Source organism: Corvus cornix, chromosome 10 (genome assembly GCF_000738735.6).
Source record: "Corvus cornix cornix isolate S_Up_H32 chromosome 10, ASM73873v5, whole genome shotgun sequence".
Lineage (NCBI taxonomy): Eukaryota > Metazoa > Chordata > Aves > Passeriformes > Corvidae > Corvus > Corvus cornix.
The window spans coordinates 5,145,291-5,163,496 of NC_046340.1; the positions used below are offsets into that span (position 1 = coordinate 5,145,291).

At 44.5% G+C, this 18,206-nt stretch overlaps 1 protein-coding gene across 1 annotated transcript; it reads right to left on the reverse strand.

Moving 5' to 3' along the window:
• Positions 1 to 730: 730 nt before the first annotated feature.
• Positions 731 to 17,876, reverse strand: TICRR (TOPBP1 interacting checkpoint and replication regulator). Its single transcript, XM_010391272.4, is given in 23 exon segments — positions 731 to 1,205; positions 1,344 to 1,448; positions 2,640 to 4,902; positions 5,089 to 5,246; positions 5,978 to 6,133; positions 6,946 to 7,007; positions 7,523 to 7,613; positions 8,100 to 8,240; positions 8,945 to 9,017; positions 9,238 to 9,334; positions 9,749 to 9,985; positions 10,310 to 10,389; positions 10,557 to 10,650; positions 11,010 to 11,104; positions 11,840 to 11,988; positions 12,639 to 12,851; positions 13,555 to 13,697; positions 14,421 to 14,556; positions 15,069 to 15,312; positions 15,579 to 15,820; positions 16,381 to 16,666; positions 17,215 to 17,810; positions 17,813 to 17,876. Coding segments are annotated over 23 exon segments (5,829 nt in total). The 5' UTR covers positions 17,862 to 17,876; the 3' UTR covers positions 731 to 1,086.
• Between the last annotated feature and the right edge of the window lie 330 nt (positions 17,877 to 18,206).

An 18,206-nucleotide genomic window follows, 5' to 3' on the forward strand; every position in this document is an offset into this window, starting at 1 on the left:
AAAGCAACCTAACAAACCTCTGGTTTCCCATGCCCTGTTTTAGGATGACCTCACACCATCTTCATAGCTCTCCAATTCCTGTGCAGTCAGTAGACACAGTGGGGTGACTTCCCCAAGATCCTGCTATGCACAAACAGATCACTATCCCAAGGGAAAAAATTCAGCCCTTCCAATATTATGCACTATTTTAGCCCCTTGTAGGCTACATCTCAGGCACTGAACCACAGCTCCTGCTCTCTTCATGGGGTTAGAACACAAATGTGGCACGGGCAACTAAATCACTATTTAATCCGTGACTCAGTTTGGTAAAGAGTAGTCTTGAAACTGACATCTCCAGTTATTCCATCCAAGTTTTACTTCTCAAGGACACTTCCCCAGCCAATTCTCTCTTGCTTACTGCAAGTTTGTAGAAAAGGGCAATGAAGTCATTCCATCAGCATCTGCTTATCCAGCAGTAGCCAGGAGCGGATACACCAAACCATTCATGATCTACAAACATGTTCCCAGTTAAATTATCTTCCCCTTTTCTGTACTCTTGGCACTCGGCTAATTAATTAATTCCCTTGTTATTTTCCCACTAAGCTGTGGCAAACTGGATGCAATTAACAGAGGGATCCATTTAGTATCAGGACAAGACACAGCAGGAGCACGCAGCTTGTTCTGTACCCATTCGCCTCCAGCATCCTCCTTCCTGCAGCCCCCATCCCTAAAGCCAAAGACAGATTTTGGATTAAGGGACACAAAGAAGATTCGTATCAGTTTATTTTACAAGAAAGCTGTAGAGAACTGACAATTCTCCCTCTTGACCTGGGAGAACTGAACCTTCTTAGAGTGCAGAACTCACTCTAAGCTTCCACAAGGAGAAGGACCGAGCCAGGCTTTGAATGGATGGAGAGATGCTGCAAGTGATGTTTAAGAAACCATAAATTTTTAGAGTGGTCCTTATTTCTACTGCCATGTGCTTGCATCCAGTCTCCTACCAGCACAAGCCAGCTCCAGTCCAGCACCAAATACAGGTCTTTGTTAAAAGGTGTGTTGTACAGCTGGGATAATACAAAGTTTCCCATACTATCCTGGCTCCAAACTTCAGCTGAGCAGCTTTTTCCGTGAGTAAGTCCTGCTAAGGGGACGCCTCCTGGAAACCATGATGTGGAATGGAGACAGCTCCTGGTTGGCAGTAATTTGGACAGCATCAGACTCCTCTTCTAAAAAAACAGAAAGAATACATGAGAGCCACAATTTACCAGAGTTCACTGGTGATTCCAAGAAGCCAAATACCAAGTGGAGACAGCAAGAACTGGAAGCTGCACTTCTCACTTAGCCCTTTCCTCACTTGTGCTTACCTTGGACATGCCTTCTCCGAGCTGGCGGTGGGGACAGCAGTGGAGACTGGGTCAGGGCTAGAAGGCTGCTGGCAGAAAGTCCTCTCTCCACGGGTGGTGTGGAGCCTGGAGAAGCACAGTGAGATGCTGCAGCAAAACCACTCAACTCATCTGCTAAGCCTCACACACAGCCTTTATGCTACCTCAAAACTGCCATCAATACAAGTGATATTTTGAGTTTATCTGAAGCAAACTCTAGGCTGGCACAGTGGGGTTTTGGCATTCAAGAAAGGTAAATGGCAGTCTGGAATCAGCTCTTAGCACATTTAATTTTCTTAGCTGGTTTTAGCAGAAAGGCACTTCACTTGTATTAAACACAGGTAATTCACATGTCCTGGAAGAAAACTATTATAACCACGATGATCTAGAAATATAAACACAAGGTCTGTAGGTACAGAATGTCTCTTACAGGACCATCTTGAGGCTAAACACTGCTATTATTTCATGTCCTGAATATGGAGTAATGTTGCTTAAAGGTTTGGCCTTTTTCCTCTGTTATAATGTTGAGTAAGACACTGCCTCTGTACACAGATCTTTCCTTGCAAGAGGAACGACACCAAAGCTAAGTGCAATGACTTCAGAACAACACCTGCCAAAGCCCCTGTGATTTCTACAATACTGGATTAAGTATTTGAAATTCACAAGGCCTGGTTTACAGAGCTGTTTCACCATGGTCAGCTGACTCGTCTGTACCCACAGCAAAAGCAATGAGGCAGCTTAAACCTATACACCTACTGATACAACATTACTGCTAGCAAGGGAATCATTTCTGGTAGCCACTTTCAACGGGCCCACCACCACAGGCAGAGACAACTGGAGCACCAATAAACACCAACACCCACAGGATTAACCCCACCAACACTCTAGTCTACACTGAAGCAGCCAAGCTTTAAACTTAAGACTGCTGGCTTCAGAGCTGGATGCTGGGCAGAAACAGCCAGTGGCATCTACACAAACCTGAACAAATCACCAGCTGGATGCCACTGGAATCCTCTCTCAAGTTCTCAAACTTTCCTTTTAGTTCCTCCAGCCTCCTGCTCTTTTCATATTTCTCTGATATCTCTTCCATCATTAATACTCATATCCAGTCTGCCTCTCCACATAAGTATCTTCCATGTCATCTACAAACCATTCCCCTTTCACCTCATTCTCCCTCAGATAATTACACAGAAAACAACTGGGTTCTTGTTTTTGTCTAACCTCCACTTTTAACCACATCTGAACGTCAGTGGAGTGTCTTTCATGCCGCTTAATTACCTGACAAAAGGAAGACATCATCATCCCCTAGACAACTGTGCTGTTCCAGTGCTTTGAGAGCACATGCTCCTGGCTTCTCAGGTAGTACAGAGTCTGTCCTTGATTTGCTTCTGTTGCCCTCATCTGTGGAACAGCCAGTGAGATCCAAGCTGCACCTATCAGCACGTGATCTCTTGGCACCGTGACTCTCCTCCTTTTCTGGTGATAGGTAAGTAAAGACCCGCTTCCGAGATTTCAAGCCAAAAGCTCCCATGGCAGAGTCCTCATCAGCCCTCGGTTCAGAGTCACTAGGAGATGCCTGATCCTGGAGCCTGCAAATCCCTTCCAGTTCAAATTCCCCAAGAGCATTCGTTATTTTGCTGCTGCAGTGTTCCGAGACCCTCATCGTTCTCTCTCTGCCTGTTGACACCCACGTCCGTTCATCAGCATTCCTCTCGCTCTGAGCACAGCTCCCGTTAGCAGTGCTGCCTGCTGCTCTCTTCCTCCGAGGCCAGTCATTGATGGCATCAGGAGTAGTCTTCCCCTTCTGCTTTGGAGAAGGTGTCTGGAGAACTCCTGCTTCCAAGGGAAATGGGGAGGTGACATTAGAGGCACAGCTTGTTGGGGTGTATGACTGGCATATGTACGTCTGTCCTGCACCTTTCCCAGGTGTACTGTGGAAAGAACGGCAGCAGGACGGAGAAACACAGGCAGCTGCTAGTTTTCCTGGGTGCTTGCTGCACCAGGTCATAGCAAGATCACCGAAGGGGCTTTCTCCTCCCTTGAGTTTGCTGGCACTTGCTTCAGCTTGAACTTCCAACGATGAGCAAGAGCAAATTTTCTTAATGCGAAGCTTGGGCAGGCCCGAAGCTTGCATTTCAATTTCCACTTCGTACGTCGGTGGGCTGGCAGAAGGGAGTTTGCAATGACTTTCAGGAGTCGAGAATTTGGCTACAAAGGGAGGCTCTCCCATCCGTGCCGCAGCCTCCCGCTGCCTCCTGTCTGCAGTGCAGCGTAAGGAATAGGCAGGAGCAGACTTCTGCATAGGAGGCGACGTATTCAGGGCAAATCTGGAGCGTCTCTTGAGACTTGGAGCCTTCAGCCCCATATAGTCTTCCCTCAGCAGAGTTCTGGCTTCCAAGTCATCACTAACTGTTTGCAAATCACTTAGGAAGGACTCACAGGTGTTTGCACTGCAGTTCTCCCCCTTAACTGATGGCTCACAGTCTCTCTCAGCATTCTGTGAATGTTCCTGCCCTCCAGCAAAAGGCTTTGGAGACAAATGGTTTTCCAAGTCCTCCCCTGAAGGAGGCTTTTGAGACACTCTATCCATCTGTTTGTTTTTCTCCAATACAGGGGTATTTTCAGACTGATGAAGCTGAAGGCTTTCAACAGAACAGTTACCACCAGTATCATGACGACTGTCCTTATTTTCTGAAAGCGTTGTACATTTAAGTGTGAGGCTCTCTCCTCTAGAATCTGGATCATGTGTGGCCAGCTTGGATGTGTGAAGCAGGGACCTCAGTGAAGTGCCTGGAGTCTTTTGAGAAAATGGTTTAGATGCACCAGACTCCCCAGCCTGTGTGTGGGAAGGAGAGCAGATTGTCTCAGTGATTGTGGAACTTTCACGGAGTGGAGAACTGCAGAAAGGCTCTGGCCTCACAGAAAGCTGAGGTATTTCTGTACTCAGTGGGATGGTACATAACTTTGAACCTGGATCTTCAAGTTTCCTGGGAGTCCTTTTAGGTGTTCGAGGTAACGGATCTAACTGCACCTGAATTTCGTTTGTGAGGATTTGCCTTCGAGCACTACCTGGAGATGCTAATTTTGAGAGGTATCTCAAGGAACGTCTTGGAGTCTGAAGTTCTGTAAAACACCTTTCTTGGATGGCAGAGGGGGAAGAAGCAGCAGTTGGGTTTGAATCTGTTGGAGGTAATTTTGAGGCTTTAAGCACTGCGAACCCTTCACGTTTTGGTGTTTGCAAGCCAGACTCTTTGCAAGGAGGGGAAAGTGTTTGTGCTGCACAACAGGCCTCAGCAGTTACTTGCAGTAAGTGAACCCTCTTGCTGTCACTTAGCACAGATGGAGACTTGACCCTTTGTGAAGGATGAGAAAAGTACTTTCCCAAACATTTAGCTACAGTCTGCTTAGCTGCTGGACTTCTGCCAGGTGTCTTCTCCAGCTTCTGTGGCGTCCTGTGGGCAATGCGAGGCGATCTCCTTGGGAGCTTACTGGCAGAATTCAGTGGCTTCTGGGCAAATTTATGAGGTGTTTTCCTAGGAGTCTGCAGGGGAAAATTAAATTAAAGAATTTAATTTAATCATCTACTCATCTTCATATTTACTTCCCAAGATTTGAAAAACAAAAAACCCATTGGATTAGACTTAAAGAACACTACATTTAAGATGCATAGGTCTGACTAAACATTAATAGAAAACAAGGATGGGAAGAAAGAGGTAACTGTTTCTACCTGACATGAGGTGACTTCCTCTAAGTGTAAGGAATCTTTTCTTGTTCTCCTCCTTCCAGGTGAATGCTTCACTGCAGGACTACACATGTCAATGACTGCACCAAAGAAAAACCTCTTGGGAGTCTGGACAGGGGGGCTCTCTGAATGCTGGTTAAGGCCTATAATATGGAACAGTACAATTTAACTAATACAAAGTAACGTGCCACAGTTGTCTGAATCACATCAGGTGTGTGGAAAAGTAGTGTAAAAAGCTCATATCCCTGGCATGTGCTTTTCTAGCCAAGTGTTAAAGCTTCATCAGAATTATTGTTATTTCCCATTATGAAATTAATATCCATCTGTAGGAAGAGTGCTCCAATGGTAAAAAAAGGTACAAAATACCTCAGCCTCTTATTCTATTTATAGCTTGTAGCTTTAGATAGTTCTGGTTCATGACTAAGGATTCTAATAAGTAGAATATAAAGAACTAAGTGTCACCATTTTTAGCTGATAATCCTACTGAGAAAGCAAAGAAGATCCCATCCGTCATTGCTTTATGCTGCCACAGAGTAGACTGAAAGTAAGCTATAGGATTTCTGTCCCATATTTTACAAGGATTTCACTGCATGTAAGGAATGCAGACTGACAATCAGTGGTATTCTGTTAGATGAGCCTGACTGGTTTGTTAAGTTGGCAGTGAATTCAAAATAGCTGCCTTACCATCCTCAAAATTCAGATTACCAATTAAAAAAAATAATTACTGAGGATGAATTTCTGTCTACAGAAGATATTACATGACAGCTCTTAGCTTCTTACAGTCTCTTGTAGAGCCAAATCAAATCAAACTCAGAGCTATCCATGCCAGCTTTTCAGATCAGCAGTATCAGTCTGCTCAAATCCCACTCAGTACCTTCTACATCCTGCAGTTTACAGCTCTCCTTTTCTTGTCTCTGGCAGAGGCGCTCTGAATTTTTTGAGCTGGGCTGTGTAGTGGAATAGAAAGCACCAGAGCAGGTCCTATTCAAAGACAGCTGTTTGATGCGTGGACTTCTTCTCAAACCTGCTTCTGCAAAGGCAAGGACATTGGAGATTGAGCCTTCTTTCTCCCTCAACAATGGGCACATCATCAGGAACAGTTCCCAACTGCAAGGAACATACTCTCAGAATAAACTTCTCTACAGATACCTATCTCACCCAGCAAGGCAAGCAGGTGAAGAAAAGGTTCAGCTTTCTTGAGAATTTGGAATATTTATGCATACCAATCTTATTCTAAATTATGATGCCCCCTCCTCTAAGTCATGTTTACACTCATTCCTCTTTAGCACTTAAATGGAAAGGAATGCTAGAAAAGCCATGTTCAGTGCAAGTTACATCCAGGTTAAAAGATGGGTTAATACTCTTGTCTCTTTCTGCTACCAATTTCATTTTCCTCCTTGCCCAGACGTGCTGGTTTTTTCTTCCCTTCTGGGGATAAGGAACAGCAGTAGCCAACATAAGAGACGCTCCCCAGAGCCAAGTGGCTGTCTGTTACAGCAGAAATCAGAGCAGGGTCACAGCACAACATGGTGAAGTTACATTAAAAATAAGCATGTGCTGGTTTGACAGTAATTATAGCAGCTCGGAATCTTGTTCACCCTTCAAGTCCTTCATGTTTTTTCATTTAACAGACTTACTATCTACCTCTCTTTCTTAACCTCTACTGTACAGAGCTGTTAAAGCAATGAGCAGCAAGTGGTTCTCTCAGAGGCAGCTGTGCTCCACCAACAGAACAGTACAACACTTTTGGGCTGACTTCTCATAAATTAACTAAATCAAAGCACACTCGTCTTACAAGCTATGACACAGCCAAACCACCTTTAATGAAAAATCAGTGCTTACCATATATGGCCTTCTCTGGAGATTCTTCTACAACACCAGTGTCACAACCTGGATCAGAAGACCTTGAGAAACAACAGACATTTTGGGCTTAGCATACTAAGCACATTTACAGGAACACAACTTGCACAGAGACTGAAAAGCAGTACTCTATTCTACACCAATATATTGCTTTGTGGGCTACTCTAAGTGAGCAGTTAGTGAGCACTTCACCTCCTATTAACATGTAATTGAGTATGGGTAGCTCCCTAGCTGTACAGGTAACAGTTCTACATGAAAGAAAATGCTACAATTCAGCCTGGAGCCCACAAGATACAGCAGGAACCTTTTCTGAAGAAGCCCTGGAATCAGCAACTCAACCCAGACAGACATTAGCTGCAGGAATTAAAGCAGCCTGACTTACATGATGAAGCAAGCAGTATTTCCCCCAGTGGCATTTAGCCTCCCCTGGTTCCCTTGCTGCCTTAAGTGAAGATGATCTTCGACCACAACGATACCTGATAATTCTGCTCATAGCCACTAATTAGACATCCATTAATTAGACACCCAATACTTACTGAAAAATTCAGAAGGAACTCACCGGCCTTTGATCTGCTTCTGTAGGAGTCTCCTGGACACCTGCTTATGTAGTGGTGTTTCTGCAACTCTCCTGGTCAGTAACTTGCGATGATCTAAAAATCATGCAAGATGTGTAACATCCCACAATTAATAAGCACTTGGAACAAATAAATAAATACAGTTTCATACAGGCTTCAGCTTAAGAATGACAGTCAATATAGAACCACTGTGCTGTCTCCCAGCACTCACAAGCTATCATTATTTCAGTCCAGTGTCTACGCCTCCTTCCCACTCCCTCAATATTATTAATAGTACCATGTCAGACACAGTTAACCTACTGAGATAACTTTCATTCTTCATCTTTATTTCACAGGTCCTTTTTCAACCAGGCATTTTAATTTTCTTTATATGTAAAGAGTTCAGTAAAAAACAGGTTTCAGCTTCAATACCATCATTATTCAATCCCCAAGCACCACAGCGATGACCTCCTCCTTTATTAAAAACAGATCCTAATTGTTTCATAGAACTAAGAATGCAAAAATAGGAATTTTAGCAAAAGCTCTTCCACAACAATCTTACATGTGCAAGTCATAGCCTACCTTTGTTGCCCTCACTGGTGCATTTGTATTTTAGGCCTTCCACAGCAGATACTGACTGGCTTCTAAGCATCTTTTTCAGTGACCTTTTTGATGGTGGAGGTATCTCTTCATTGAAGAGATTCCTCCTTACCTTTGTAACCTCTGTGAGGCAAGAAAAGCAAGAAAAGATCAGATTACAAGGAAAAGCAGAAGAAAAAAAAAAGAAAGAAAGGAAAAATCATACAAAGTTAATTTTGCCAGGCCACTAGGGATAGGAACAATTTACCAGCATGGAAAGACAACTTTTTAGAGGCTACAAAGCTTTGAAAAGTTGTTTTTTCTGCTACTGGAACATGTCCTCCTCTAAATCCATTCCAGCCTTCTCTCCTGAATTTCTATTATTTGCATTATTCCAGCAATAAACTACAAGCAGATGCCATAGCAGAAAAAGCAGACAGTCAGTGTGTCCCATGTGGAACATTAGGTGTACTACAAAATCTCAACCAAAGCACATCTTGGTTGAGAGAAAACACGTGAGATTTATTTTTATTAAGTATTTGTGGGGATATATCCTATTTTCAGATATAGTTCATTCTTGTCCCCATTTTCTTTCCAGGACAGAGAAGACGGAAATAATTTCAAGAGTCAAGGTTTTCTTTTGAGGACACAGAATTTAAGTTTTCTGCATATAAGTACACAGAATATCGCGTATTTTTTTCCCCCTCAAAGTTTTTGCACAACTCAGCAAAACTTCCTTCACATTTCCAGCATGCCTCAGCATAATTTCATCATGGCTCAGTAAAATTTACAGGGACAACATGTGCTGAAGATGCACCTTTCCATGAACAAGCCAGAAGTCAATATACCTTGCACTGCCTCTTTCTGCAACAAAGGTACCTGCTGGGACTTCTCAGTGGCAAGGTAAGAACGCAAGTTCTCCTGAAACAAATGAGAAATCAGCCTCAGCAGCAGTGCAATGTTATGTTTAAGTATGAATATTAACTGTAAGCTCTGAACCACACATTATTTCAGTTTCTCCTTTGAAACAATTTGATCTCTGTACAGCTGCTACAGGGCACACTTACTAAGGGAATACAGAGCAAGAGTTTTTGCAGTCAAGCATCGCAACTCACACACAGTCCTTCCGGAAGAGTTTTACCTTTCTGATGGGATTCTTGGCTACCTTGGGAATCTCAATTTGACGCAAGTTCTGTGGTGCTTCTGTCATGCTCCTGTGTCTGGCTAACACATTATTCCTTTAGAAGACAAACAAAAGTTAAAATAAGATCAGAAGCACAGTTATCAACCTACTGACAATTAAACTCAGGTTTGACTCGAGACATAGGAAGTGTTTACCTAAACTGAAATTGCAAACTGCATTGATAACTCACTTACTATACTAAGATATGACTTGCAATATCAAAAGCTATTCCTATCTAAGGTTGGTATTGCAACTCATTCACAATTTGCTAATATGAACACAGAATCCCCAACACAGAGATCTCCAGTAAATCACTTTTAACAATATAGGTCAGCTACTGCACAGCACAACATGCTTTTCCTCTCCTAGACAATGCTCCTGAACTCTACTTTTGCATAAGATACAAATACAGAACCAAGACTGTATTTTTATAGCCAACAAAAAGCTGCCTCCTGTTCGGAATTATTACCTTCTCTTTTTGGCAGATCTGGTGCGCAGCTCCTCCAGCTGATCACTCTCACTGCAAACAGCGCTGGGAGTTAAGACAGATGATAAAGAGGGTGGAAGGCCTGGAGATTTGCTATCCAGAGTCATGGAGTCATCACTGAAGAAGTCTGAAGGCAGAACAGATGCCAGCTTCGGAGGTATTTGTGTACCCAGACCATAATAAATATCTCCAAGGGTCTTCGGTATAGAATTCATATACCTGGAGCATCAGAGAGAACCCACATCAAATACACCCCTCCTCAAAACTGTTGGTATTTCAATCCCAAGGTTTGAGCTAAATCCTTGTTCTTACATGTCAATTTAAAAACAAACAACAAATTGAATATCAACTGGGTTTTTTAATTAGTTTACTTGCTTATCAGCTACTTTTTCTTTAATCAAGAGATAAGAAACAGAACACATGTAAATTTCTGGGTATTACAAAGATGCAGTAATCAAAGCTATTGATTGCTGTCTACTCACAGACAACATCCAACCCAAACCACAGTCCCCAGCAACACGTAAGTCATGCTAAAGAACTTACAATTCTAATATTTCCTCTAGAAACTTTGTAAGATAGGCTGGGTCTTCAGTCAGACATAAAATGCGCAGCGTATCTGTCATCTGGAAGAGAAAGTCAGGTGGGAAAATGGATTAAGGTGTGACAGCTGCAGCACCAGATATTTTACCAAAGAATATAAAGTGTTAGTGTAAAATCAAAGGAAAAGCAGTTTCCAGGTCTGCATTTCCAGTGCCATGCAGAAACACAACCTGGTTTATACTTTACTTGCCTCTTCTAACAGCTGCTCCATTTCCTCAGCGTTGCTTTGCAGCGAAGGGCACTGAAGGCACAACTCAAGGCGCAGAAATACCTGAAGTCGGCACCTAAGAAAACAAGTAATTATCTACCACCTCTTTTTCTAATGGAAACAGCATATTTACTGCAAAAGGTGTGCTCAAAAAAAGCAATGGGAAGGGAAGTGGTTCCTTTTGACAGCAAAATTTAGTTAGCATTTCATTTTGGTGGCAAGGGAGATGTCTCATTCCAGAAACAGGCTGCAGTGCTTATCACACAGCATGGGTATATCTGCATTTAATGAAACGGTTTTACTGCAACCAGAGATTCTCCTTGAAACATGTGCCCCATGGAAATACTTTTCCAGTTGTACAAAAAAGCCACCATTAAAAACTGCTAACCAACTCCACAGTATCTCAGAAGCTGAAGTAAATACAGTGTCTCATACTCTCTGACTTTGGTCTCCTTCTGTGAGCCCTGCTGCTGTCTGAGCATTTTGCTGGTCTTCAGGAGATGGTTTCTGACTCTTTCCACACAGGCCACCTGCAGACACATAATGACAGCAAGAACTTCAACTCTGTTCCCTGTCTGAAGGGCAGGTTCCTCCCTTGTCCCCCAGTTATCCCCCCAACCCAATACATTCTTTTGGATGTAGTTCAGTTTTTTCCTTTTCTTTCAAGGAAAGGAATTACTTTTCAGTAGCACAGTTATGATGAGACAGAACAGCTTAGAGCTTGAAATCACAGAGGTTTCTTGCTCACAGCTTCAGGCCTTCTTCACTCTGGATTTGTCTCTCACGGTATTTTTGTTCAATTAATCACAGGTTTACCAGTTTTGGTTTCAGATTGTTGTAAGCCTGTAAATAGTGCTAAAGATTTTAAGAAATACCTTGAACGATTTCTCTTTGCTGGCAAAGCCAGGCCTAGATTTGCCACGTAATGGAAAAACAAAAGATGCACCTTCTTTACAATACAGTTTGCAAGAATGTATTTTTAAAAATACTGTCTTTGAAATTAGAATTTTTAAGGAGGCCAATATAAAGAAAAGACGTCTTGCAACGTTTAGCAAAGTTGTAAACTGATAACTGAACTGGATTTTCCTACGTTCTTTACAACCATCCACAGTTTTTCACTATTGAGTCCTCACAGATAGAAGCAGTCAGTGATCAGGGTGCAACTGCACATAAAACTTCAGAGAACATGAAGGAAAGGTAGCCCAAAACAGTAAAAATTCTGACTTCCAGATCAGTAACAACCTCGCTCACACGCTCTTACCTACCTCTTTCTCTTTGGCATCTTGTATTTTCAAGAACCTTTTAATGGCCATGATCATATTCTGGGCACGTGCAGGTGAGGGAATTCCCTCAGCAACAGCCTTCTGGTAGCTCGCAGTCAGGTGGGACTGCAGCTCCTCCTCTGTTTGAAAGTCTGCAAGGAAATGGTCTACATTAACAAAATGCCTGTTCCCCACACCTCACCGATAAAATACTCACCCCAGCTGAAGTGGGGAACAGAGGAAGTAATAAATATTTTCTCCAGCAAGGACACATCCAGACCACAGAACACTAACAGAAGCAGTCCCAGGTCCAGGCCCTTGACATACTACAAGCTAAATCAATTCTATAATCAACAAAGTTTGCTTAAGGTCAGCAAACTTTTAGGCTACTGTAGCAGTCAAGAAATGCCCTTTATTTCCACCTAATTAGTAAACAGGACTACATTTCCAGTTACACGTTGATGGGTGCTTCCCTCTATTTTTTTTGGTTAAAAAAATAAAGAAGTAAATCCTTATTGCTTTTTTCAGATGGATATAAGGCAAGAAACTAACCCCAGAAGCAGCTGTAACACTAGCTTGTAAAGAGACAGAAACAAAATGGGGTAAAGATGGGAAAAAAATGTCTACTGTTTGCCATGCTGAAGATACAGAAACCCAAACACTGATCTGCTCCTTGGCACTGAATACTCCATTATTCTCTGCTCTCCCTTCCATAAAAATCCTGCATGGACTCCTATATCAGGATATCAAGAGTTCATATGGGATGTATCAAGACAGAAAGATAACAGGACTTAACACACACCAATTGATATTTTAAGTGCCTTTTCCTTTCCTTCCACCTTTTCATCCAATCTTTTTGCTGAAAGCTTCTGTGGAACCTTCTCGTTCACTGCTGGTGGCACAGCATCAGGTTGAAACTTCTGAGCTTTTACATTCAGTCTTGCTACATTGAGCATCTGCAGGGATCTGGACATGGTCTTCATCTTCTGCCTGACTGGAGTTCGGGGAACTCCACCTGCAATGCCACAAAAAAGTGTTCTACCATCAGGCATGCTGGGACAGGTACTCCATCCAAGGTAGAGCACAACACTAAACTCTGTAACTGTGAAGTGAAATTAGTAACCTCCTAGAGGAAAGTGTGACCCAAAAGGTTCACATTTCTTCATGAAATGAGCATACAGGCAGCACAGTAGGCAGCTGCTTCCCCAAATAAAAAGCAGGTGCACATTGCTCTGCATAAAAACTTAGGTAGATTTAATCAAATTTATATATATAGGAGGCAATCTTATGTCACAGAAATAGAAACAGCTGACAGGGTAGGACTTGCAGATACATGAGGCTAGGGTAAAGTCAACTATGGTTAGTGTAGAGAAATGCAATGATTAAACTCTTCTAGAAGAAAGTGTTCTATTTCTCTAATTAGAACAAAATTGAGAGGTTGCAATATTTACTAGTAGTTGTAGCAGTCCCTGTTTCAACAGCTAATTAAACTGCAGAGCTCTGCATGCTGCTTTTAACAGCTTTGTCAGTCACTGCACAGCCTTGAATTACAGTAATTCAAGTTCTACTATAGGACAAACCTAATACTTAGTAGATAAATGAGACTGTCCCTAAATAAAATAATCCAAAGCATGCTACTACTTAAGAGTACATATCTCTGCAGTTCATGCATTATCTTTTTTTGACAACATGCACATATAATCCCAAAGTATACATACGTCTTTTTTTGTTATTTCCTGGTCCAGCTGCAGCAGAAGTTTCACTGAATTTTCTCTGGTACAGCTCAGATAGACTTTCTGAGAGCTCCACATCAGACTGGTCTGCATCATCCTTCCTGTTAGCACAAGGAGCCTGCAGGAGCCTATATGAAAGAACACTACAGTTATCAAAAAAAGGTGGGAATAGGAGGCGTATCCCTTCTTCCCTGTGGACAGAAACAAGGTTTTTCTAGGTTCCACTCTGCAGCAATACAATGCAAGTAGCACACACTAGTAACTCTTCCAGCACCTGTTCCCCAACACACTTAGGAGATGCAAAAAACCCAAACCACCCTCTTAGAAGGGTCATGGCAAGCTGGAAACAAGCATTATATTAATGTACAATGGATATGGCACTGACCTGTACCACAAAACTAAATCAGCAGCTTTGTGCTTTCTAAACTGCCCTGCATTAGGCTCTCTTGTTTCACTCAGCAAGCTCTTTGAAGAAAGCAAGCTCATTCATTCCAAATAAATACCAACTGTGAGAACACAACCACATCTTCAGTATCTTGCATTGGATCTCACCATGCCATAAAAGCTCAAGCCTGTAATTTCCCAAGTAGCTTAAGGTCATTTTAAGTGACCTGTATAACTCTTGAAACTACCAAGATTTTGATCCACACAAACTGATACCCAAACAACCTGTTCCCATTTTCTTTTGTCTATACACCAAGATTTAAGCCAACAGTAAACTGAGTACAGAAATAAAAGCACTACTAATTAAGAGGCACTTAATTATATTACTCTAAGCAACACTACAGCCATACTCCTTTAACTGGAAGCAGAAATCCTTGATTACTACTCAGAGACATTCAGAAAAATACCTGAATGACTCCATCAGATCCGAGCTTGCTCCACAAGCATTTGATGCAGGATACCACGCTTCCAGCACTGAAGGATGCCAGGCCCCTGTGTGGGACAGTTCCCGCTGGACCCACTCTGGCACTGGAGTTTCTTCTCCTGTAAGCAGACACACACATACATAAAAATTAGAAAAGCTGAACGAAGTGGCAGAAGGTCCCAGGCTTCAGAGAGGCTCTAAAGCAGAGGTTCCCAAACCTTTGATCCTGGAAAGGCATTTTCATAGCTAATACATCAGAAGATGAAAGATTCACTCAAACACAAAACACACGAGTAAAAGCAGCCTTCTTGCTGCCGTCCCACCCAAAGGCTTTCCTGGCCAGGGATAGCCTATGTGACACATTTTAGGAAGCCTCCTTCTGAAAACATGGCCCCAGGCACATGTAGCTGTGCTTTAGCTGCAAGCTAATGGAAACTAACACTCTGCCAGAAAGCTACACCCCTGCAGATTTCTCTCTGTGTCACATCACAAGGCCTCAGCTACAGATGACACAATGAACAAGTCCCAAAAATGAGACTCCTCAAGGACAAAATCATTAACCTTAGATTTTTTCCACTGCAGATCTGGAGATGATCAAAAGATGGCAAGTTTTACATTTCCTGACACCTACCCAGACTGGCCAGAGAATTTTCCACTGACATGTCAATTTTACTCAACACACTATTCACAATCTCTGGCAGGTGAGTAGCACAGCCTTGGGAAGAGTCTTCCACTACAGCTCTTTCAAGGCTGCATCCCTGAATTTCAGCAGTCTTCTCAGGACCAAGCACAGTCAGAACTGCAGTATCCTCAGAAAGTGGTGACAGAACAGCAGTGCAGGGGCACCAAGTTTTAGACAGAGATACCTCAGCAACCTGCATTTTAAAAGAAAAAAAAAAAAGGGGGAAAGCGAAGAGTTTACATTATCTGGAAATACAGAGCCCTAAGGAGCACAGATACTTTAAAAGCAGGTTGTAGAGTCACATGATCTCAATGAAAATGTTCTGAATTTAGCTTCAAATGAACAATTTGCAGTGCAGCTTTTATTACTATTATTGTCTTACCAACATGATACTGCCACCCTTTTTGTCACAGCTCATTTCAGAGCAGATATTAGCTTAAGGCAAAGAGGAAGATTTACCATGTGCAGTCCTTCAGCCACTAGACTCCTCAACAGCTGATGAAACAGAGATGTGTTACATTCTCCCTGCTCAGCCTGTGAGCTCTGCAGTATCCAGCTCTCTGTGAGGAAGTGGCCAGCCTGTGCCAAGCTCCAACCTGTCAAGCTTCCTTTCAGGAAGATGCTGACTGGACACTGCAGGTGTCTTTGGCTCATGGCAAGAGGTTCCAGGATCACGGCACAGCTTTCCTGCTTCTTCCCTCCTGTGCAAGGATAGGATAAAAACAAAAGTCTGAAAGCAAGTAAAAAAGGTTTTTCCATCTAGGTGAAGAGACAAGTTCAATGTAAAAAAGTTAGCTCCAAGATTAAATGAGGAATATATTCTGCAGTAAGTGTGTTACAGAACTGACCTCCTTCCCAAGCTCTCAAGGAGCTGAGTGCATGGAACGACCACTAAAGAAAGACCCCACCCATACTGCATGCTGCTTTAAAGCTGATCTGTTTTATTTTGAAGAGGCTTTTAATCTGTGGGGTTTTTTTAGCTAAACTGAATAATCGGATGAGAAAAGGGAGTACACCTCTGTAAGGTGGGACCAGCAAAGAGCTCTTCATCCAAACTTCTAGGAGCATGGAAAACTGAAGAGGCTAAATCAGAAATAGAGCACAAGCAGAACTTTAACAAAAAAAACCACCTAGGCTTTTAAATATCCGAAGTTACTTCTACACATACTATTCACAAGGGAAGCTCATCAAGGACCCTGCATGAGAGATCAGTTACTATCATATATATCTATATTTTTCTTTCATTTTTTTTTTTTATTACCAGGCATGCTGAGAAACAACGTTCCTTCTTGCTGGGGAAACACTGATCGATACACAGATGGCCTCGAGAACAAGCAGTTCAAAGTCGCATCCAGCGGCAGAAGCGTGGTCCAAGGCACAGCCTGTGGCACTGGGAACCTGGAGTCCCCAAGGAAGCCAGCAGCAACATCTGCCCTAGGGTGACTCAAACAGTGCACCAAGGTTTCAGCTGGCAAAATGGTGCCTCCCATCTGACAAATCACTTCAAACATTGTCCAGTAGCCACCATGATCCGGGCATTCGATCAGCTGAAATAAAAGTAAGAGAGGTCTCAAGTTAAGGTTGGCAGTGAGAGAACTTCCATGTAAACAAATAAAGACTGCACGTTTTCAGAAAAGCTGGTATAGGAAACCTATCCAAAGCATCTAAACACGGTGCTTCCTGGGAGTTTTTATGGACTTTATCAGCCTTCACAGGAACCTAGCAAAGTTTATACTATTCCCAGTGATCTAAAAGCTAGCAATATTTTCAAGCTCTTTTTTTTTTTAAATCTGGTGTCTACACACCTGAACTATCAGGCTGCTTATCTGCAATTCTGAACAACTGTAACACCCCCCTAACTCAAAGCACAAGACATCTCATCAATAAACACTGCACAGCTACTCCACTGCAGATGTATCTCAGCTTCCAGGTCGATAATTCCGTTCCAGATTTCAGTCCCTTGCTAAGATTGTGAGGCAGTAAATGAACCTTGGCGCGCTTCCCTACCACCCAAAGATGACTTATGCCAGAAAGTAGCGTGGCAGATGTCCCGCTAGTGCTCCCAGCTGAAAGCTATGCGGTGTAACCTCGTTACCTGAGCCCAGTCGGCAGTGTCCACCCAGAACAGGGTGATTTTCTGCTCCGTAAGCAACTCCTGGACACTCTTGGGCAGGAGTTTCTCCGCCAGCTCCTGCGCCGTGGGCGGCTCTCCAGGGGAGGAGGGGGCATCGTTCCCGGACACGAACTGCCGGAGGTCCCTCCGCGAGTGCGGGCAGGGGGAGAAAAGGAACACGGCGTTCACGAAGCCCTCGGGCGGCGCCTCCGGGGGCTCTCGGGCAGCCAGCCCCGTCCTGCGGCTCCTGCGGGGCGGCTTGGCGGGGGACGCGATCTCCGGGCGGTCCCACTGGAAGTCGAGCAGCGTCTCCTTGAGCCCGCTGTGCGTGAGGGCAGCGCGCGGCGCGGGGCCGGGCAAGGCGGCGGGGGCCCGCGCCCCGAGCCGCTCCGCCAGCTCCTCCTCGAACCGCTCCCAGGCGCGGGGCCCCGGCGGGCGGAACCCGCCGCCCCGCGAGGCGCCGCCGCGGCCGCCGAGCGAGTCGAAGAAGCGGAAGGCCCAGCGGAGGCGGGAGAGGCCGAAGCGGCAGCCCAGGAGGGCGAGAAGGCGGAGGGCGCCGCGCTGGAGCCGCTCGCGCGCGCGGGGCCGGCGGTGTCCAGCAGGAACACGGCGCTGTGCGAGCACGACATGGCGCAGCCTCCTCACGCCGCCGCCGCCATCGCCCGCCCGGTACGGCCGCTCGCGCCCTCGCCCCGCGCGCGCCCCCATTGGCTGCCGCCGAGCACGCGCCACGCCCACTTCCCGCGCCTCCCTCTCCCATTGGCGGAGAGCGGAGAGCTGGAGGGCGGAGCCGCGCGGAGGCGAGACGGGCGCTCGCCGCTGATTGGCCGGCCGCGCGGCGAGCGCAGCCAATCCCATTGGCGGGGGCCGGAGACGGAGCGGGGGGCGGGGCCAGCGCGCGGACCGAGCCGATTGGCCGCCGCCACCGGTTTAAAATTTAAAGCCGGCGGGGCGCGCGTAGCGGTGACGTCACC